Source organism: Meleagris gallopavo, chromosome 4 (assembly GCF_000146605.3).
Source record: "Meleagris gallopavo isolate NT-WF06-2002-E0010 breed Aviagen turkey brand Nicholas breeding stock chromosome 4, Turkey_5.1, whole genome shotgun sequence".
Taxonomy (NCBI): Eukaryota; Metazoa; Chordata; class Aves; order Galliformes; family Phasianidae; genus Meleagris; species Meleagris gallopavo.
The window spans coordinates 56393461-56416481 of NC_015014.2; the positions used below are offsets into that span (position 1 = coordinate 56393461).

The following is a 23021-nucleotide window of genomic DNA, read 5'->3' on the forward strand; positions in this document are numbered from 1 at the left end:
ACTGAAAAATCAGTTCAGTAAAATATTCAGTAATTGCTGTTTTTTGAAAGCCCGTGGTATCATTCACCAACACATGTCAGAGGGGACTTCTGACCCCACCATTTGATCAGCTCAAGGTCTCTGATACACACCCATCAGCCATTTCAAAAAGATTTTAAGAAATGCTTTCCTCTTAGATGAGTATTTTCTGAAGAAATGAGACGAAGAGAAGCTGTGATGAATAGCACACAGAATAGCTGTGTTGGGGTCAATTCCTATCTTTTTTTTTTTTTTCTTTTTCCCCAAATGAATTCCATTAGGGATTTGTTAAAACAGAAATGGCTGAGGACTCTTCAGTTCCCTTTAAGTCCTAGAAGATAAGCTCTGTCTCATCCTATTTTGTGCTTCCAAATGTCCTTACTCTTAAATGGGAGATTACAATCAAACAAATAAATGAAGCCAAGTGTTTCTTTCTTTTCATCAAGCATTGAGCTTTAGCATAGAGGAGAAATTTATCAGGGAGTGCTAATTTTTCCCTACTAGTACATCTAACTTTCCAAATCTTTCTGAATGCCCCTGGATAGGTAAGGTTTGTTGTCTTATGGATTAATTATTACTGTTTTCCTGTGAAGTTTTTCTGCAGTCTTAAGTAATGATTCAGAGACATTTAGAAAGCCACTACCAGTTGAACATGTTAATTTTTTCTAAAAACCTTTTCAATAAGGAAACTCCACCCAAACACTCCATAGAAAAAAAGCTCTGATCTTTGATACGCGATTGTTTCACAATGAATTTCATGGCTCACTGAGGTTAAAATCCTTAAATTAGTAGCCCGCTTTTCCCCTCAGTGTTGTATTCCAGTTAAATGGCACTGAAGCACTGGAGCTACTAGATTTTATGCTGCTTGTTTCTAGGACATCATTTATGGACAGTGAGATTTATTCAGTGGGATCAAATATCCTGTGAGATAGACTGGCAAGAACATAGATACACCCTGATCTTTTCAGAAGTGGTAACATCTGTTCTGCAGCTTCAATGTTTCAAACCAGGCTACAGTTTTGACCGCCTTACAAATTAATAACATTACGTTGAGAAGTGCATTTAAAGCTCACATTCAGAAAAGGGATGCTTGGGAATCACTATTACTTAATAACTCTCTGCTTAGCCTGGTTCCGTTCCTGTTGTGTGGCTGCAAGTGTTTCTTCTTGCTGCAGTGAAGCTCAGGTTGTGACAGCAGAGTCTTACTGTTCAGTGCAGGACAGGCTAACACACACTACTGACTGACCTTTCCCTTTGTTTATTGCAAGATGCCGATTTTCTTCTTCCTATTTCCACGCTGTTTTCTTGCTAGCTCTCCTGAGTGCTGGATTGCCTGCTCCTTGTCCTTCAACTGGAAAGCCTGGCACTTTTATAGGTGCTTTCTAAGCTTTTCTGCTGCCTGGAGAGCATCCTGCTGTCACCAGCACTGCTTTTCTGCATTTTTCAGTTCACAGTTTCTTATGCAGGCCAAGTGGCATGTTTGTAACAAAACCAAGCCATAGCTAGGGTTTGTGCCATGTGCTAACAGCTCCCCTACAAGCACACTGCTGGAGCAGTGAGCCCACAAGCTGTGGAGTAACTCCAGAACAGTATGAGTAAACAAGCTGCTTCACTCTTCTGCACCTTCACCTTTTATTGGTATGCCTTTCTAATTAACTGTGTCAGAAAGTAATGGCTCAGACAAAGTTTAAATAAACATTCATGAATTTAGCATTTAATTCGCTGATCTGCAGAATAGGAGGCACAAATTTAATGAATTCAGCATAAACCATGTTGTGAAGAAAGTAATTTTTTTTTAATCAATAAATGTTTATTTATATAGAATGGAACAGCTGCAAAAGAAGAGACTGCCAGAAAGTTACAGATATAACAAAGCTGTGACTTAGTAGGTAGGGATCTTCTGATTGCATGAGGAGGCATCCAGCTTGGGGCTGTTTAAAAGTCTGATGAGGTCGCCGTACTTCTTACTGCAAACCACTTTTCAAAGTTAACTTTTAGCAGAGTAAAAACAAATGCATTAATCTCACCAGCTTTCCAGGGCTTGTTTTCTGGCCAGTACTAATTTTGTTTCCTGGCCAGTGCTAATTATTATGCTGCTTACACATTTTGGAGCAAAGTATCCAGCAGGCTTCCCTCCCACTGTGGTGATCAAGAAAACAAAGTTGATATAAAGGTATGCTGTGCAGGCGCAAGGTTTTGTAAATTGCAAAGTTTATCCTGAAAGAACTAGAGGTGATAGATGTGCCACTTGGAAGGGATCGATGTGAACATAAAACAGGAAACCTGAAAAACAAGCCACATGCCTTTGTATATGTGTGTTTAAATATTTGTCCAGGATTAGAGGCTGTATCTTCCAAGTTTATCAGTTATTCTTACTGTCTTTAGATTCTTTTTGTATGATACATGCCATAAGATTTACCAGTAATCATTCTCCTTTTTCGTATTATTCCAGCAGCTCCTATTTTATTTAACCCCATGCTTTTGGGTAGTGGTGACAAAAGTCAAGATGACAGCCAAGAGATTTCACTCAGCTTTGTGGAAATATCAACTCTGAGCTTTCTGGCAACTTTCATTAAAACAGAGATCTTCCTCGTCAAATGGTCACAAGTAAAGGATTCATTACCTTAGTACCTACTACTTGAAGAAGTGTTTAGTATTAAATATAATTTCCCACTTCATTTCCCTTTTATAAAACTTCTAGCATTGTCATTTTTCACCCACGTTCTGCTAAAAGTATGAAGTAACTCATCTGAACTGAGGATCAGATTCACTTCTGCTGCAGGTGGCAGGAAATAGCAGAAGGCAGATGATGAGGGGCTGCCCAGACGAGGTGGATACTCCGGCCAGGTCTGTGCTGTGCTCCAAGGCTCTAGTTTCCGTGGCCCCTCTGGCTGCCAGCCTGCACTTGAGCTGCACTGCTGCAGGGGAGACAGTCTCCTCTGAGCTTGCCTTTGTAATTCCCAGAGACATACAGGAATTTGGCTACCTGCAAAAATCAGCAGATAATTATCTTCACCTTGTAAATAAAATGGCAAGTAAATTTAGACTGGGCAGAAACTGGAATTAGGAAAAACCTGAAAATCAGAACAACACTTGTCAGCTGCTTGAGCCACCCTAACATTTGTCTAAACTAAGATGCCGTGCCTCGCCATAGTGAGCTATTTTAAGCCAAACCTTTTGGCTCTGCTAAAAGCACCGTTCTTCCAATTTACACTGTCTGTTGTTGAAGCAGAATATAGCAGAATTATTTCTAACAAATTATAAAGAAAACTATCACAGAAGTTAGTTTCCTTTGAACAACTAAGTGTAACACAGCCTCTTGAGACTGAAGTGGAGGTTTCACTACATTTGAGATGGCTGATTGGAAACATGGTCATGTCAGCTGAATATCTCACCAGGCCAATATGACAAAAATAAAACACCAGCAGTATTAAAAGGGCAGAGAGGTAAACAAGTTGTCCTTGCTTTATTTGCATTAATTTTTACTCCAGAGCACTCAACAGTTTGCATTTAAGAGCAGGCAGAGCAGACAAGAGCAGACGTATTTGTGTTCATGCACATACATGCTGATAAAACAAATTATTCTGAATTACAGTTCTGTTTTTGTCAGATACAACAATGGGAACACATGCAGCAGAAACAAAATAGGTTAACAGAAGGGATAATGGAGATAATCATCCTTGTGATAATGCAGAATGCGACACAATTGAGACCACAAGTGGTCCAAAAAATGGGCAATGGTAGGAAATACTGAATTAGTATCAGTAGCTTCTGCAGGTTTGTCTGCATAAATGCAAAGCACCCTGTGATGCTGTGGTACGCGATACTCTCATTTGCCACGAGTAGTTGAGTATTAACAGATCTATTCAAATAGTGGCATCAAATTAGATTCAAAATGAAGTGATAGATATGATGTCTTCATATGAAATATTGACCCTTAAAACATTTTCCCCCTTGGAATGCAATTTCAGACAGCTATATTTCCAGCACTGCTAGTACAAAGTATGGATGACTGAACATTTTGAATCTGTATTTGAACCACCCTGTTGAACATCAGCAGGCATTCAGACATTATGGTTTCTCAGAATGTGCCACAGCTTTTATATGAGGCGTTGTTAGTCAGAGCATTTACCAAGTATTAAGCACTGTGCACCTACTGTATAGTCATAGAAACAGATGAGAGATAAGGGATTTTCTTGCTTGCAACTTTTTGCTAACATCTCTCCCTCCCCTAGGGAGTAACAAATGACCTCATTGTTTCTTGATTTGCTAACACTCCTGCCCTGCTGCTTCAAAGATGCTGGCTACACTGTTCTTTCACATTAATTAAAACAATTACATTTAATTCAGAAGAAGAGATCCATACTCAGCTTGAAATTTGCTGTGTTTAAGATCTGAGGAAGTCTCTGCATTTAAAACTTTGCCTTCTTTTCCCAGCTATATTTGCTGGTTTGCTAAAAATCTCTACAGGTGTTCCCAAACTTTTCCAACAAGTTTAAGGCACTTTATTCAAAAGATATTGGAAAGAAATAACTGCTGTCTTTGCTGCTGAGTTGATGTACTGGGAAAGAGTGCGACAATGTTAGAAATGAGAGAGCAGTGCAAGATATTTCTGAGTATGTTGGTCTTGACATAAGTGAGTCCACTGAACAAGGGTAGATTCTTGTCTGAATTTGAAATGTTATAAATCTACTCTCTCACATCATGGCTGATGACATGCAGAGCCTTCTAGACCTTTTGATGCTGGCCATATTGCTGGTTATGCTCTGGCCAGGAAATAGCCAGCTGAGGAACAGCTGTGTGGATACTCTCAACTGGAAGCAGTTGAGAGTAAAATACTGCATGTAAGAATGTGTGCCTTGCATGTCCTGTAACTATTACATCCATATAATAGTTTCAGTTAAGTTTGGTTCAAATACTATTAAGGAAAATGAGTTTAATTTTTCCCACTATCTCACCTATTATGTTTTCTGTCAGGTAAGTTATCTTAAGTTCTCCCATTTGAAATCCGATTTCCTGCTCCCATTTACCCTCCTACTGGGGATTGTTTTGTTTTCCTTTCTGAAATACATGAATAGAGTGAAAGCATTATTCTCAGTTTCATTCTAGAGAATTTGGATAATAGGAGATAGCAAGGGAGTTCTTCTGTACAAGAAAAGGAAAAGTCAGGTGAGGTTTTCTAGCAGCAGTAGAATTTTTTTCTATTAGTAGTCGAAATCTGGATAGAAGTATGCAGGGTTTTAACATGCATGTTTGCCAGTCCCAGAACTTGGGTGAAATCGTGGTTAGAAATTAATTAAAGCCAGCCAAGTCAAGAGAGGATTTGGATTCAGTCTATTCACTTAGTGCACTAAAGCAGATCTAAACAAAAAGCCTACAAAAGAAACAAACATGAGCCTGTTCCAGCTGCCTCCTCTGTCTGAAGATATAGGTCCTCTTTGTGCTGCTGCTGGTGCAGATCTAAAGAAAAGAAAACAAACAGGATGTTCACAGCACAAGGCTGAGCTAGGATTCTTTTAAATATCAGAGGTTTGTTGCCAAGGGTGAAGTTTGCAGTCCAAGTACTAACCCAGAATATTCTTTGTAAGCTTGACACCAGGTTCCCTTCAGCTGTCATGATTTTATAAACAGATTTACCTGCGTGCAGAGCCCTGAGAACACTTCTTCCTACCTTGTTTGTCCATACTACCTGCACCTTCTTTTATCTCCATATCCATGTACTATCTCAATTGTAAGCCAGAGATGGTATAGAGCTCTTCTAGGTGGCAGTAGTTCTGAAGGTCTATATTTTTAGAGTCTTCGTACAGTATCCAGATCTATTTCCAAGACTCACTGACATTGCAAAAACGCAAGTAATAAATATCTCTACTAATTGCTGACACTGGGCTGCCGTTCTGCTTATGTTTGTAATACATCTCTGCCACCTAGTGGGCAATTTTTTGATTACATGTTTTCTTCAAAATAGGTAACAAAGCTCAAGAATTTTGGCTCAGGAGAAACACAGTTCAAATTTGGAGAGGTGTTAAGTTCACACTTTAGAAGCCACACGTAGATCACAGCACCTTCTAACCATTCCTCTGCTACCCTGACCCAGCCCTCTCCTTCACAATGCTGAGGTAACAGGAACTGTGGTCACAAAAAAGTCACTTGCATAACTGATGGCTTTAGGATGGTGACATTAATCTCCAGAAGATAAGAAACAAGGTATGAGTATTGTAACAGCAAACAGCCATACTGGCAGGGGACGCAGCAGAGCCCGCAGGCCTACTCTCTGTATTTATTACTGAAATATTAAAATGTCATGTGTGTACACCAAGTACACAAAATGCAAAGGAAGCCTTTTCTTAACCGATATCATAGAATGGCTTGGGTTGGAAAGGACCTTGAAGATCAAACAGTTCCAACTCCTTTGTCATGAGCAGGGACACCTCTCACTAGACCAGGCAGGCCAGGGCCCCATCCAGCCTGGTCTTGAACAGCTTCGAGGATGGGGCACTCACAGCTTCTCCAAGCAGCCCATGCCAGTGCCTCAGCCCCCTCATGGTGAAGAATTTCTTTCTAACATTTAACCTAAACCTCTTCTCTTTTAGTTTAAAACTGTTACCTCTTGTCCTATCACTACATGTCCTTGCAAAAAAGTCTTTCTCCATCTTTTTTGTAAGCCTCCTATACATAAATACTGGAAGGCCGCAATGAGGTCTTCCCAGAGCCTTCTCTTCTCCAGGCTGAACAACCTTGATTCTCTCAGCCTCTCTTCATAGGAGAAGTACTCCAGCCCTCTGATCATCTTCATGGCCTCCTCTGGACCTGCTCTCACAGGTCCATGTCCTTCCTGTGCTGGGATATATGCTGTTAATAGCAGTATCATTAATGACCAAACTCTCCCCATGCCAGTTAGTGGACCATCACAGAGGAAGAATCCATCTACAGAGGAAACAGATCTATAAGATAAACATCAAATAATTTACAAAATATCTGCTTAAGGGTTCTTTTTGGAAGGATGGCCAATTTTAATGGAGATGTTATTTTTACAGAGAAGTATTTATTTGCGTTAAGTATTTTGGCTACAAAAATTTCTGGGATAGGCAATAATATTTAGCATGCAGATTGGGAAGCTCTGACTTGATCAGGGATAGCATAGATTTGAAGTGGATTAAGCCTATTGCATTGCCATGCACATAAGAGGGAATAGAAAGCTCAGGAAGAAAAGAAGCAAGGAAACTTTTCCTGAGGATGATAATGGCTGAGTTGTTTAGTAATTACTCCAAGAGAGTATGAAACTGGTGCTTAGGATATGCTAGTGATTACGTTCATTTTAGTACCAACAAGGATGGATGGGAAGAGGTCGCTGCTGCCCTGCAAACAGTATGTGGTACTGCAGAAATGGTATGCTCATCCCTTAATTGAAAAGAAGATGACAAAAAGGTTTCCAAAAGCATTTGCATCCAGATTTCCTCAGCTGAGGAATAAAACTCAATGACAAAACCTTGAGACAAATGGATTAAAACCTAGGTGGAGAGAATAGTCTTCTGTTAAGAGTTCACAATGCTGTACTTTATAAAGTCCTGTAAAGCCCTTTTCTCCAGTTAGCGAATATCATCACTGTGATTTTGCATGGAACAACTGGATTTTCCTTTGACATATATGAGCAAAGCCTTATAATTCACTGGCAGAACAAGGAAACCATATTTTAATCAACTCCTCAAGTGGTATCCAATAATAAATAAATGCCTCAAGAAGCCAGGAGAAGTTTGTTTCTAATATCTAGTAACTGAAAGGATTCTATAGCTATCAGCCATTTCTAAAATCCCACTGTTTTCATCGTACATTTTTGGGTGGTGCTGGGGCATAATTTTGATGTAAGAATAAACATTCCCATGTGATGAGTGACCAGAACAAATGGAGTACTCATTTTCTCTGTAAGGGCGTATTAAAAATTGAACATATGCTATGGATAGCAACATACAGCTCCTCTGTAGTACTAAGTGAGGTATTACTGCCACAGTCTCAGTTAAGAGGCAGGTAGAATGCATCCAAAACTGCATGTAGGAGTTGTGTGCTGCCATATCCAGGGAGGGCACATTGGTCTACTGACAGCAGAAGTTATTGCAGCATTACATGGGTTTTAACATACAAAATATTTGCAGGTGTCTGAATTAGGGCAGGAAGGGCAGTAGAAGCTAGAATGTGGACAAATGTATGGACTGTGAATAAAAATAATAAAACTAGAGAACAACTTCACACTTGTGTATCCTGCAACTTTCCAAACTGTGAGGTAGCTTTCATATTCAGATGATCAAATTTTCTATACATGTAACAACATATAGCTTAAAAGACAAATGAAGACAGCCATCTTTCAAGTAAAATTAACTGAAATAAAATATAAATTAATTTACTTCTCTTTATGCAGTAAAGAACAATATTGACTGGAAGGAAAACAAAACACATTAAGGGAGTGATGCTTGCTCAGTAAAAAAATGTGTATTTTGGATGTAATTCCCTGCAAATAACCTACTGGACAAAAGTAAATATATTAAAATGTAAAAATTGAGTTTGCATATAAAGTGGAAGATGAAAAATCTTCCTCAAAATTTGGAACCATTTCCAGTAGTTGGAGAAATGTTCTCTAGTTCTATTGCCATTATTTCATTATTTTATTATTTATGCATATTAACAAAAATAATTCAAGATTTGGAATAGATTTTGCATTAGCACACTCGTGTTTACAAACTTCATTCATACCATCAGATAATGATTGTGTAATTAAAGAGAACTAATTTACACCTAATTTGCCATAACAGGGACTCACTGACAATTGTGCACAATTTGTAGCTACAAATCTTTTTGTCAGTATACAGTAAGTAATAAACCTAGGAATAATGCATATTGCTTATGAATGACATATGGAATGCTAATTGTTGGTTTCTGCATTTTTCACATGGTTATAATGACACCGAGGATGGACTGAACTTCTTTTACTTACGATGAAAGGGTACACTTGGAATGATCAGGATTGTCCAAGCAGAGTAAGAACATTACAGGCCTGTAAAGAGATGGTTTTATTTTCCATCTTTCAGATTGAAAACCAAGAAGAAACCAAACAAACTCAACTGCACTATCATGTCTGAAGATTCCCTGTAATGATACTCTGAACTGGAGCTGTGAATATTATTGTTACTAAATAGTAATTCTACAGATGTTCAACAGATTTAAACTACTGCTTAGATTTTCAATCCCAATAAACATTTTACAGCAAACTGGAATATGAGGCCATCTTCTGTGTCTAAACCTGGGTAAGTAAAATGTTGCACTTAATTATGCAATCACACAATAAGATGTAGTACTTTGCTTAATTCATTGCTCTAAAATGCCAAGTCTAAAAAATGTGGTATCAGCTCTCTACGACACAAGTTTCTTACTGGAGTCACAACTTTAGAGGCACTTAGATATTTGAAGCAAAGCAATAATTTAAAGTAGATAGTTAGATTAGTTGCTTCTGCAAATGCACTGCATTTATGAAAGATTTTCACTTACTCGTAATTGTCAGTGCAGGTGACATCATAACCAAGGGCTTTCAGCCTATCTTCTAATATCTGTACAGTATTATATCCACAGGAATCTCTGTGAGAAAGAAATTGAATATTATTGCAATTATTTTCTATTTTCCCTTTGAACTATTATCTAGTTCCCACTGAACCTGATGGAATTAGTAAAGTAAATCTCCATTATTTGTCTCTTCTGTATTTCTGTATTAAAACACATAGAAAACTGATGTAGTTTGCTATTTATAATCCTTCATTTGCTTACAGTTGTTTAGCATTTTACACACTCAGTTTGCAGAGACTGAAGATTGGCTTCAGCCTGTGTAGCATTTGCAGATTCTATTAACCAGAAATCTTTCAGATTCCACTATAGAAACAGGAAAACAGACAATTTTGTAAAATACCAAATAAGGCTTCCATTTTTCATACTCTTTGGCAGGTTTTTAGCTGGTGATAAAGTTGATGGCGTCTTTACAGAATAAGCTGGATATATCAAATCAGAATTATTCGTGTAGTTAAAAGTTTGTCTCCCTTCTTGAATACAATGCTAACACACAAGAACACAGAAAAATTCAGGAACAACCCTAACCACAGTTTTTGTGCCAAGCATTGATTTTTTTTTTATTTGGTCCAATCAACAAAGAAAGCTTGGCATAGCAATGAGCTTACTGAGATCTCTAAAACTTGCACCAGTGTCAAGTAGTAAGGCCACTATTAGTTACCCATTAGTCAGTACCCATGACTCTAAAGAAATCATATGGTATCAACAAAATCACTCTTCATAAAGTATACAAATATTCCCATGCATCCAGCTGAACACAAACAGAAATATAAACACAGTATAAATTCAGTGTGTGTTCTAATTCTTCTATGTGATAAGGGCAACTTCTGCAAAGGTGAACTATACTTTTTTTCCAGATATGATTCTTTGGTTTTAAAAGAAAGGCTCAGAAATGGTAACATAAAACATGCTTATACTTGCTTCTCTTGTCATAGATTCCATAGAACTACAGTAAAATATGTAAGACCAATTAAGAGCTACCACAGAAACACAGAATCGCAGGGGTTGGAAGGGACCTCAAGAGATCACTGAGTCTAACCTCCCTATTAAAGCAAGCACCCTCATACAGGTTGCACAGGTAGGCATCCAGACGGGTCTTTAATATCTTCATAGAAGGAGATAAGATATAGTAAATTGCAGGGACTGTGGAGATGGTTGGAGTAAAGCTCACTACTTCTACTCCTCTATCTTTGATTCATCTATGCATGATGACTGCTTCTCTCCCTCATTGAGAGAGAACTTTTCCCTCACAGAGAGAGAGAATTTATAATGAATAGACCACTTAATTTTTCCTTTACCAAGGCCTATCACCTTGCATAACAATTCTGTTACCTACAGAGTCCATTTTCTACCGTGTTTGTATTGAAAATCTTTACTTCATCTTTGGCTATTCTTTTTAAACTGTTTTGTTTGTTAGCTTTTAAATAAAATTAACAGCAGAATGAGTCTTGTTAAAGCTTACTTTTTATTCTTGGATTGATTTTAAGTTCTGAGATAAGATGAGCCCAATTGTGGTATTTCCATGCTTCTACTGATTTCCAGAACAGTTAAGATAAAATGAAAATAATGTATTTGGAAAGGCAAAAGAAATACTGCACATCAGCATTTAATCTGAAATTCAGTTTGACCCTTTTCCTAGTAAAATAGCATGTGCTATATCATCACTTAAGATTTGAGATCCACATAAACATATCTCAAACTAAGTGGACATCAGAACTAACATTAGAATTTATTTTTATTTTGTCTATTTCTGAGAGAGGCCAACTGGTGCCTCCTGTGTTAGCAAAAGCATCTAAAATATTTTTAGTTTAATTGCTGAGCAACTGTAGTAAAAGTGAAGGCCAAGGTTAGATTTTAAAAACAGGCTTAAAAAGAAACAATGATTTTTGTAGAAGACACCACTTACATATTTGGTCCTTCAATATCATCCACAACCCAGATGACTATTTGTGAGATCTTGTCTCTCTGGAGATAAGGTATTTCATAATCTGCAAAAAAACTGATTTGAGAAACATTTTTTTAGAACTATGTGGAAAAAAATCCCTCAGCAGTAATCAAACCTCTGATCCTGCTGTGGGATATGGGCTTGCTTGCTTTTAGATTTGTATCTTATGATCAGACTCAACAGAGTTGAAAAGATCTGATTCATGTTATGAATGTGCACAAAGTGAAACACATTTAATCTGAAGTTTTGTTTTTATATTCTTCACCTTTGAAGGGCTCAACTAAAGTTATGACATAGAGGTGAATTAGATTGAAATGAACTTTAAAATGCAAACACAAAACAAAGAGCATTTGATATTTAGCCAAAAAAGGATTGTTCTAGTAGACTTCTAGACTGAATACAATTTTGTTTTAAATAAAATTTAGCAACAGCCAAAAAACACATCGATTTTTAGATATGAAATCATGGCAATATTGATAGTAGATTTGGTCTAATTCATAAGACCATAAAGCAGAAACTTCTAGCTGTGTTTATCCCTGGCCCAGAATGAATTTTCTACTTTATTGCCTTGCGTAATTTTACTTTGCTACATAATTATCAATTAAAACAGGATAATAACATGGAAACTAAATCCTCTGACATCAAATAGAAAATGCCATATCCAACAGATTGCTTTAATGGCTTTTTTTTTGGGGGGGGGGGTGGAGGGGGGGGGGTACAGGTATTTTAAAGCCACAGATTTCTAACACTCCAGCAAAGATGCAATGTTTTCTGGCATTACCTTTGCACCTCCCCTTCCCCTCCCATCACAAAGCTTGTAATGGCTGTGTCTTCATTTAATGTCTGATCCAAGCCCCAGCCCATGTGTATGACCTGATTTGCCTATCAGAAGTCTTCTAAATTTCTGCATGTGAGCAAGCAGCTGCTGCACTGGAAAGGAATCACAAGGCTTGGGATGATTATTGGTGGCTGCTGGTACCCAGCTGAGACCCACCCATTAAGTTAACAGGTTAATTTAAACTTCTGGAGAAGTGAAAGCCTGTTACTAACAGTTACCATCTCTAGACAAGTCTGGTAGGGCTGCGACTGACCAGAGATCTCTAGTGGCAACAGTAGATTTGCCTGTCCAAGGTGTTCAAGCCTGTCTAAAGTAGCGAAAGTATAACCAAAAAACAAGATTCCAGTTATTTTTTAACTCTTTTGCATGTTCAGGCATATATGATCATGAAAAATGCATATTCCCCTAAAACATAATGGGATCTTTAACAGAAGCCCAGGAAGAACAAAATATTGACTTCAGTAAACCAGTTATTTAACCATGCAGCAGAAGGCCCAAACCACTGGTTGGCCTTTTTCTTTGCAGACATCAGACCTTCAACACATTACTTTGTGTTCACACACAGTTTTCTTACCCTCTGACTGGATAAGCTCCTCCTTCTGCGGAACCATTCAACAAGACATGTACCACCCCAGAACTGTGTTGTGCATACTGCAATACATAACAGAATATTTCTTTTCCAGAATTCACTTTACAGATTTTTTCTATGACTTGGTATTGTCTTGCAAGTAATGATGACCAAGGAGACAATTTTACCAGAGCAGTATCAGAATTGTGAAAATAATGTCAAACTAGCACCCTAGCCTGCTCATTCCAGTAAAGCTGACAAGAATTATGCAGCCAATGCTTGAATTCAATCTATCTTCTCAAATTATTTTCTCAAACCTGTAAACAACTTCTTCAGGTCAGGAACACTCCTGACTTGAATTTTGGCACTCCTTGGGCTTGATCTGTGGAGGTCCTAAAGTCCCTAGTGTGCTTGCTCTGCTTAGTATATGCTTAATATGTATTAACACAGCTAACATAGAATTTGACCATGTTAGCTAGACAGGATGAAACTCAGGCTCCCCCTGCTAAACACCATTCCCAGCCTAGAAAAGCCTGTTTGTTCCTGAGGAAATAATTTAGCACAGTATGAGACTCAAATCTGTTTTGACCCAGCAATGCTTTCCTAAACCACCAGGGATGTGCTCACTAATGTACAAAGTATGTGTTAATGCACTACTTACAGTCATCGAAGCCATCCTCCAGAAAGCATCCACTGCATTGTTTTCACATTCTGCTGCAGTAGGGCAGGATTCATAGTCCAGTCCTGTCAGGAAGCATGTGATATGTACTGTTAAAGACATAATAATGACTACAAAAAGTGATCTCAGAAAGCAACTACGTACAAGATAGTTTGACATAACACAGGAAACTGGTAACTGTTGTTTTTTTTTTTCCTTGGCATTTTCCATTCTCTGCAGTTAAGATTATCAGTGACATGCTGTGGACTTGGTAATTTGGCTGAAATGGCTGTAACTCCATACCTGGGATGCAGACATACATTCCACGGTTCATCTCCTATGCAGCATTGTTTCACTGTGTGCTTCCCTTAAGTATTCACACAAAACAGGAGAGAAGACGAAGTGGAAGAAGTGGAGCTACCTAATTCTTAATTTTTAAGCAAAATTAAATCCTCCAAAACACAGCAGTCTGTCTCCATTATAGTTTTACAGGCAAGCATATAATATAGCACTCATTGTCTTCTTACCTGTGCTGTTTTCCTTCCCACACCAGTTTAGAAAATCTCCAAAGAAGCCAAACAGGGTATCACCAAGAGTCATGTAGCGACGAGCTCTGTCTGAAAAGCTGTTGACTAGCAGCTGATTATTTTCCCAGAAGAGAGACTAAATTAAAAAGGAAAACAAAATACAGAAGAAATGAACCATCACTTGGGTGCAGACACAATGTGTTTATGTGGTGCTGAAAACATTTCAAAATATATTTTGGTAGTTGTTTCAAAATCAAGCTAAGAATCACGAATGTTAGCTCCCTACTTATAGGAACAAACTTAATTCTTACAGTGGTGTTAATTCCGATCACTAAAGGCTTGAGGTGCATACTTAGACTGGAATCACATCTATACTAAATATAATGAGGCCTAGCTTTGCTTTCTTCATCAGATATTTAGGGAAAGAAAGAAAAAGAGGAGGCATTCATAAGCCAGGTACAGCTTAGAGAATTCTCTCATATTTCTATGCTGGTTTATGGTATGAAAAAAATTGTATGTGACACTGTTACTTTCATGTTTGCAAAACGCTCTCATTATGAATCTACATAGTCAGTAGCATTTGTAGGTTTGGCTTTTATCACCTAGAGATAAGGAACAATTATGTCAGCAGAAAAACTGCTTTGTACTACAACCTTTTAGAGAAGGCTAGAACACACACTTTGATGGGATATTACAGCACCTTATCTCATTTCTGTTTATATGTGTTTAATATTTTTATCATGTCAGAGTTGAACATTCAGCGCCCTGGGATTTGGTGTGTAAGGGGAAGGAGCAGACACAGCCATTGCAGGCAGAGCATCTAGCCTGAGGAAAAGTAGCTGTGCAAGGTCAGGGACTGCAACAGAACTACTGGCACAGCAGGAAAAACAGGAGACATTTGTAGCATGGAAAGGGAGTAACATAGATAAGGAAGACACACAAATCCCAGGCTTTCACTGCAAAAACAGCGAGGAAGAGGAAATGTTAACACAGTCAACCACTGCAGGCACAGGGAGCAGCTGGTACAGGAGAAGGAAGAGACAAAGGACACCCAGAACCCAGGGGAGAGGACTGATAGGGGGATCGAGGTCTCCTGCATAGGGGAAGGGAGCTGTAAGGTAGTACAGAGGAATATGAAGATTACTGCTTAAGTTACTGCTTACAAGAAATGCAGATAAATTCACTGCACTCAGCTCCAGTTTAGTTTATAAGCTGCAGGTGGGCCAAAATAATGAATTATCAGCCACAGAATGACTTTTAGTCTGTTCTGAATGACTGTGATGGGAAATCTGCTAGATGTCACTGGACTGTTATAATAACATTAATAATCATTACCTTGTCAGCGGGAATTGGGTGCAGCGACAGTTTGAAAAATAATTCAAAGTCTTGAGGTAGAATGTTGCAAGGATCCTTGTTAATAAAAGCATTTATGAAGGCTTCCCATAACTCCGAACAGTTCTTCTCACTGCAATTGTCAAAACAAATAGCAGAACTGTTTTGTTTTTTTTTCCAAAGCAGAACAAGAAAGTGATTTGTTCCCCATCTCTTTCAATCCACAAAGTAAATTCCTCACAAGATTAAGACAGAAAATTTGCAACCGAGGAAGAGCATGTATCTCCTCCTTACTGCAGCACCTCTCCAAAGAAATTATGAAGAAGTAAAATGCAGTAAAAATGGTTGGAATTACAGTGTGGAATTAGACATACATACATTTCATAACATATGTTATAAAGTATTCACAGTAAGCTCTGCTATCCAGCTTGGTAGCATGGCTAAAAGAACCAAACAGCTTTCTCAAAAATCTTGGGGATTCAAAAAGCCACTTCTCTTAAAGCACAGCTGAATATGCTAAGCTACTGAATGTAAAATTTACTCTTAAAATGTCAGATTCAAGGCAGGAGAGTTACTAACAGTTTTGATGACAGAAAAATAGTTTCAACAAAGAGCACCTTCAGGGTAAGCAGACTCGAGGACGATGCAGCTTTAACTTCTGGAATGAGCACAGTGGCTGTGTAGGGCATGAGACTGTGCAGTAGCTGCAAGAGTACTGTTAGGATTCAGCATTTAAACTGCTCATGAAGAGGTGGGCTGAAAAAAGACGCAAGGCTGTGCATTTAGTTCCCTTCTGCCTGCTCTGCTTTGGGAACAATAAACTCTCGCAGAAGGACAGAGCCAGCCAGCCAGGGATGGAAGCATCCTAAATCTCTGGATTTGCACGAGCTCATCTGTGAAAGCTCTGAACCTGCCTGAAGTAATTAAAAAGCAAATTGCTGCTTTCATCACTTTCCCATGGTACCTTCCCCACTTACACTGTGACAATGTCTATGCTGGGAACACTCTGCTCAGCAGAAAAATGTATTTTACATGCATCAAGCATCCCCAATGTCAGTGGCTGTAATTATGAAGCTTGAATAAAAGTTGTCTCTAAAACTAAACCAAATCTAGCCATTAGAGTGTTTTGTTCATTTAATGTTATCCATATACAGCGGGGTTTCTGTTGGTGCTTCTCCTCATTCTTTAAGCAGCTGCTTTGAGCTGCAGAGATCCTAGATTATTTAAAGTTAGAGGACTCAACTTCCATGCAGGAAAAAGAACTTTGGTCCCATGCAAAGAACTGGTCATGCTTCCAACATCTTTTTAAAAACTAACATACCTTAAGCAAATATGAGACCTTGACCTGAAAATCTTCAGTCATGCAATATGACCCTTGGTCAGTGGTACCAATGATTAAACAGTTTACTTGATAAAAGGATTTGCACCCTATTTCCAACTTCAAGCTGTTAAACTTTAGCTCCTGACAACTGTATATATTTATGTCTTGTTTTGCAGAAGAGGTGTGTGCTGTCAGCCCTCATTTCTTCATGTTAGTGCTTGCAAATTATCATCAGCTGAACTCTTAACATCTTTCTTGACAGTTGAAACTAGCAGTAATTTTCTGCTTAATTCACTTGCATTTTTCACTTCATGTCTTCTCATCTCACGTTTGAACAGCTTGTAAATCAAAAGGATTATCCTTCTCTTTTAACTCAAAATTTCTTAGTTGGCAAAAATATTCCATAAATGACAGAGTGGGGAAGGACTGTAGTTCAGGACAGTTCTTTTCAATCTTAATAGACAAAAATAAGCTGTATTACATTTAATTCATAATATTTTTTTTCCCCAAAAGCCTTCATTACATGCAATCTGTACAAAAATATGGCAGTTAATATAAGAGTTGTGTTTGTGTAATATAGCATACTCCCATTAAAAAACTTCAAATACGATTTTCATTCAAATTTCTCACTTCTGCATTTTGTAAAATACCTCTTTTGCAATTTTGTATGTTGTCTCTTAATGTAAGGTTGTTCTTGTGTTTCTATAAACATTTTTATGTTTTAATCGTATTGCAGTGTAAAGACATGTTTTGCCAGATTGTTTTCTGTTAATGAAGTATTTTTGAAAATTATTCTGAAGCAAAACCTATCCAGGTGGCTATGCCTCCGTAAAATCTAGCCTGGGGGCAATTAAGAAGCAGACAATGAACAAAAAGGATTATAAATAATTAGAATATCTGGCTTGCAGCTGTGCAGTATGAAATTTCAATTTCGTTTATGTTACAGTATTTTCTTATAGACCTAAGGGAAAGAGAATAAAAATATATTGTGAAATTATATGAAATAAATTGTGCAGCCGTTCTTTTTATACTGCCCATTTGGTCCTTAATTCAGGAAAGCAATGCTAACGTCCAACCTTGCTTTATGCTGTTCAGATTAAGAATAATTTGATGTGTTCAGACTCCTCAACTTTATGCTGCAAAAATGTCACAAAACTGTAATATACAAATACTTTCAATACTACTGTCACATGGTAAAGCAAACATTTCCACAGTAACCATCCTTTATGTTGCTCATTTTAGAGTATTCTGATATATTAGTAAAGTCCTGCTTCTGCTAGAAATGAAATGGTATCTCTTAACTGTCACAAGATAAGACTTGTCTACTTACCTACACAACTTTTAATTAACATGATTTTGTAGCTTATATTATGTTGTTGGTATGTAGGAACACATAGTTAAAGCTTACTGATGCTATCCACTGTGATACACTTATACATTTGCCATGCTGGAGCTGTTTTGACAGCATTAGGATGAGGTTTTGTTTCCTATGGAACTTGAAAAAAAAAAAAAAGGTTCTGAAATGTTAAGAAAAATGTTGTTTTGCCTTTGTTAAATATCATAACTCTGTTTTCAAGACGAGTCCTGAATCTTCCTGTTTTGCAGCAGGAACTGAAAAAGCGAAGTTGGGGGAAGGTGGTGGTATTTTCTACTATTCGCAACTGATTGAATTCTACACAAGACCACAATTCGATACTGCAGAAATCCAGACAGCTTCCTTCTGCAAATACCTTCAAACTATCAGGAGTAATTTTGGACTGATTTCAAAGTGACTGTTCTTCAGAGACTTTTCCTTTTCACTAAAGCCGAAACAATAGTCAAAAAGAAAGAAAACGTGGTCATTTTAGGCAAGGGTGTTTCTTCCAATTTTGCGTAATTGACATAGACAATGAAAACTCACAGGTAATAGTACTTCACTGAGTTGATTAATTTTTGATTTTTCACCTGGATGAGCTAAGCAGTTTACATCAGCAGCACAGGATATCTGTAAAGTGTGGTCTTCACCCTCTTACTCGGCGTGACCTACAATACACACAGTAATGCTGGTCTTTCCAGGAGCGCTGACAGATTTGGTGCTTTAGAAACTCCTCACAACTTCTGTGCAGTGTTCTCTTTATAGAACACCCTTACTAGGGGAAAAAAGTTGGAGCATTAAAAATACTGCCTTATTTACACTACTGGTACTATTGCAACATCCATCAAAGTTCAATTTCTGTTTCCAGAAAGCTACACATATCGGTTTCAGTAGGATTACTTTCATGGCTAAGAGTGAAACATCATACTTTGATTAATGACCAATTTGTTCAGAAGACAAACACTATTCCAGAAACATGCAATAACTTACCCAACAGCAGGATTCACAACTCTAATATAGTCATAACACCTTCCAATGCTTATGCTTTCCAGGTTTTGTGTTGTACCTTCACCTTTCCATTTTCTTCCTTGCACTTCTGAAAAGTTGTTCATAAACAGAATAGAGCCTAGTAAGAAAGACAAGAAAAGGCTCTTCATCATGAATTCTCTACAATCCAAATTCTTAAAAGAAAAAAGACAAAAACGACCAGATTAAATTATATGAGTTAAAGGGAAACCAATTAATATCTTCAGTAGTAGCTGTAGCTCTGAAAACAACTGACAAAGTTGGACAGAAACCTGAACCTTGCCGGACAATGTAATCATACTGTTTTTGTTTCCTGAAATGACCGCAATCAGGGACACATCACTTCCTTCTGTCTGAAAGTCCTCTACTTCAGGAAAACGAGACTTTTACGGTTCTGATGTTGCCACCTGGTGATAACTGGGAAGAATTACAATATAGTTTAGTATTGAGTATACTTACTATTCAGCATTTACAACGTATTTACAATGCCTTAGGTTTGCTTAATTGCCATACTACAGATTCCTAGAACTCCACAAGTGCTCACAAGCAGCACATTCTAGAGCAGTCTCATTTAGTTTCAAGAAAGGGCTGCATTTTTTTCGTGGCTTAGGTAAAAATAAATGCTGAAATACATATGAAGAACAAAGAAATTGAAATACATAGGTGCTGATCTCATAACCCAAATTCTCATGTGATCTTGGGCCATGCATATGGATATCATTACTCACTTCCTTTTCTGTCTCTCCACTGGGTACTGACAGTAAAATGTTGATGTGATGATGTGTGATTTAAAGTCTTCTTTGTAAGCAAAACCAGGCATGATTATGACAGCAAGAACGGCTTAAGGCACTTCTGTGTGTGGAAGAAATATCTTCAACTTCTGTTTGCTTTTATTTTGCCTCCAAATTCTTTTCCTTCAAGAACTCTGTTAGACTGTCAAATGGTACGAATTAATGCACTCCTCAGTGTAAATATTTCCCTCTTTAAAATAATTCATAATTTTTTCAGCTTCAGAGAATTTTTTTGTATGGATTCACATTTCTGAGAAATGCAGCCTTTCTTTCTGTCAAGCAGTTTCCAACCTCAGCAAATTTTACTTCTGTATTTATTGATATCATGCTAGATGTATGTGCTGTATATCTGTACTATATAAATATACTAACATATATATACAACATTATGTTGAAGGTAAAATCCTACTTTTCATCAAGTAAATTGCTACTTATGCATTTATCCTGTAAGTGCAGCAACATGTTGGCTTATTATCTGCAGCAAATTCTTTAGGAAAGCCATACTTACCCAGTCATAGATGTGCAATATTGGGCTTAGTACGGTGGAGACACAGCAAATGCTGTGCTTCAGTTACTTCTTCAAGGCTTTTTCTTCCTATTTCCCTTTCATAGTCTCTCTAAAAGATGACCTCTTGACAGGGCATTAGCACACTAATCACATGATTTCAAGTCTACTGCTTTGGGTTAGGATTTGGGTGTGCAACCACCCACAGAAGTCAAGGAAAAACAATTTAATATGGACTTCACTTCGGACACATTTTGCCTAATTATTTTGGGAATAAGAGATACTATAGGTATCACTGATGGGATATTCTATATAGAAATGGGATTTCTGGCATCAAGACTACAACTCTTGCTTGAAAATATATGCAGTGTAATTTTAACAGATGGAGACACAGTTTTGGAATTGCTTTTCTTCCTGGACACACCAGTTTAGGTCTCATAAATTTCATGAAGAAAATGGGGGGGTTTCTCGGCAACGTTCTGCAAAAAAAGAATGTTTTTCAGAACGCTGCACAAACTGACTGAACATGGCAGAGGGAATATAAGCGGGTACAGTAATTGCTGGGATCCCCACCTCATTGCCTGCCAAGCTGTCTGTCCTCATTGACCCCTTGGAAAAATACACCGTGGCTGGATGGGCCTCTGATCTGACTTGGCAGAGCCACTTTACTTTGTATGTTCTTAGCTTTGATTTAAATCCTTCATGTGATGGCTGATCTAATAGGCCTCCAGGGTCATTGTTCCCATGGTTAGATAGCCTTAAGAGTCATACCTCTGGCCTGAACTTGTTTTCCTTCAGCTTCCAGTCACTGAATCTCATTATGTCTTCTTCTATTATGTTAATGAAAAATCCACCCTCAGAACTATATTCTCCCTGTGTAAACACTTGTAGAAAATGACCAACTCTTCCATTAAACTTGTCCATGAAAAATATAACATTTAAATCTCATTATCAGGCACTTTCTCATGTACCATTGCACTTCAGTGCCATGAACTGTGTGTCCACCTTGCCCCCCAAGCTCCAACAGTTCATAGTGGCTTTGGACCACTGTCCCTTGCTCCTTCCCTCTCTCCTAGAGAAGTCTGCCCATGAAGCTGTCATCAAAATTTGAAGCACATCTGCACTGGAGATACTCTAGTTCACAAAGCAAATATTACTTCAGACTACCATGACATTCAGCATGTTTATGTTCTGAAAGCCTGGAAGATAAAGATGGACACGTTCTCTCTTGTTATTTCTGCAACATGTGAGCAGTAACTTCCAGCAGATGGAAGATTAACAGGTGGGAGCATTAATCCTCTGCTATTACTGAGGCATGAACTGCTGGCAGACGAACCACAATTCTGTGTGATTTCATGTTTTAGGCTTTGAAATATGACTTTGAAAACGCCCATATTAGCAAGCAATATGCTTCACCAAACACTGGTTCCTGAGGGTTTGGATTTTTGGTTCATAAATTCAACCTAGAGCAGTAACCCCAAAGTCTGTCCTGAGCCCCTGTATGCTGCGATACTCCTTTATGCAAGAAATGTGCCTACCAGATCCAAAAACAGATCTCTGTGTACTAGCCACAGAGAAATACAGCTGTGTGCTGGGTGGCTAGTTGTGTAATACCTCTGTTTTGCCTTCCTTCCCTTCTCTTGTGTAACTGCTATTTTCTCAGAGGCTTGCATAAAGCTAATCTTCCAAAATTTGTACACCTTTGTCAAATATGATTAAATAGGTCAACATGTTCTAAAGTTCTTGAAGCGGAAAGGATGATTGGAAAAGGCAACACCCAACACTGCAATTGCTTAAAGATCATTTCCTCAGATAAAGAACTGAAGGGATTATCGTGTTGGGCGATCGAGATAACCCAGATCACCTGTCCTCTCTTCTCCGTTTGTTACCTACTGATTTTACAACCGATGATTTCACACTCTGTTCCCAGTAGCTGATACACTGACACGTACTGGGTTAAAACGCAGGCGTGCTTTCACCCAAAAGATTTCAACTTACTGACGGTTCATTGGTTCCATTAGCAGTTCGCTGCTCGCTTGGCACAGCCGCGGCAGCCCGGCCGGGACGCAGCGCACTCCTCACACTCACTGCCTCTCCCGCCCACCCCCTCTTCCTTCCTCACGCATCATGTCAGCACCTATTCATTTTTCAGGGGTGAGAAGCCAGCTTTATTTCGTGTAAACGCACAACGATGTTTTATTTAACAGTAGATTTAAGAAGCACCGATTGCAGCACACGAGATGTCGTCCAGGCTCCCAGAGCTGGCCGCCACACGGCGCGCCCGCGCAGCACGGTAGCACTGGGAGCCGCTTCCACAGCTCTGGTCAATCGCTGTGCACACAGCAGGCCTGGCTAGAAACACAGACCGGCCGCGATGCCCTCGAGCGGAGCTGGCGCCAGCCAGGCCCCGCAGCAGAGCGACTGAGAAACTCGCTCCGCAGGGACGAGACCGACCCGCCCCGAAGCGGAGTATGAGGCAACGCCTCGCCTTCGAAGCAGCCGCCGCCTCCCACCGCGCATGCGCGTAGCGCAGCC

At 38.6% G+C, this 23021-nt stretch overlaps 1 protein-coding gene across 4 annotated transcripts; it reads right to left on the reverse strand.

Moving 5' to 3' along the window:
- Positions 1–1726: 1726 nt before the first annotated feature.
- LOC100546297 (ADP-ribosyl cyclase/cyclic ADP-ribose hydrolase 2) lies at positions 1727–19570 on the reverse strand. Of its 4 annotated transcripts, none has more exons than XM_010710374.3 (10): positions 19463–19570; positions 19155–19290; positions 15493–15622; positions 14158–14293; positions 13634–13716; positions 12979–13055; positions 11528–11620; positions 9553–9639; positions 9002–9061; positions 3449–5478 (listed from the first exon to the last, which is right to left on the reverse strand). In XM_010710374.3, exons 2-10 carry the CDS (start codon positions 19274–19276, stop codon positions 5361–5363), a joined length of 906 nt encoding a protein of 301 aa, XP_010708676.1. In that variant the 5' UTR covers positions 19277–19290; positions 19463–19570; the 3' UTR covers positions 3449–5360. The 4 variants fall into 4 exon arrangements, with proteins under 4 accessions (XP_010708677.1, XP_010708676.1, XP_010708678.1 ...); XM_010710376.3 differs by having other exon boundaries at positions 19492–19510; XM_010710375.3 differs by lacking the exon at positions 3449–5478 and adding an exon at positions 1727–3004 and having other exon boundaries at positions 19155–19485.
- Positions 19571–23021: the final 3451 nt, after the last annotated feature.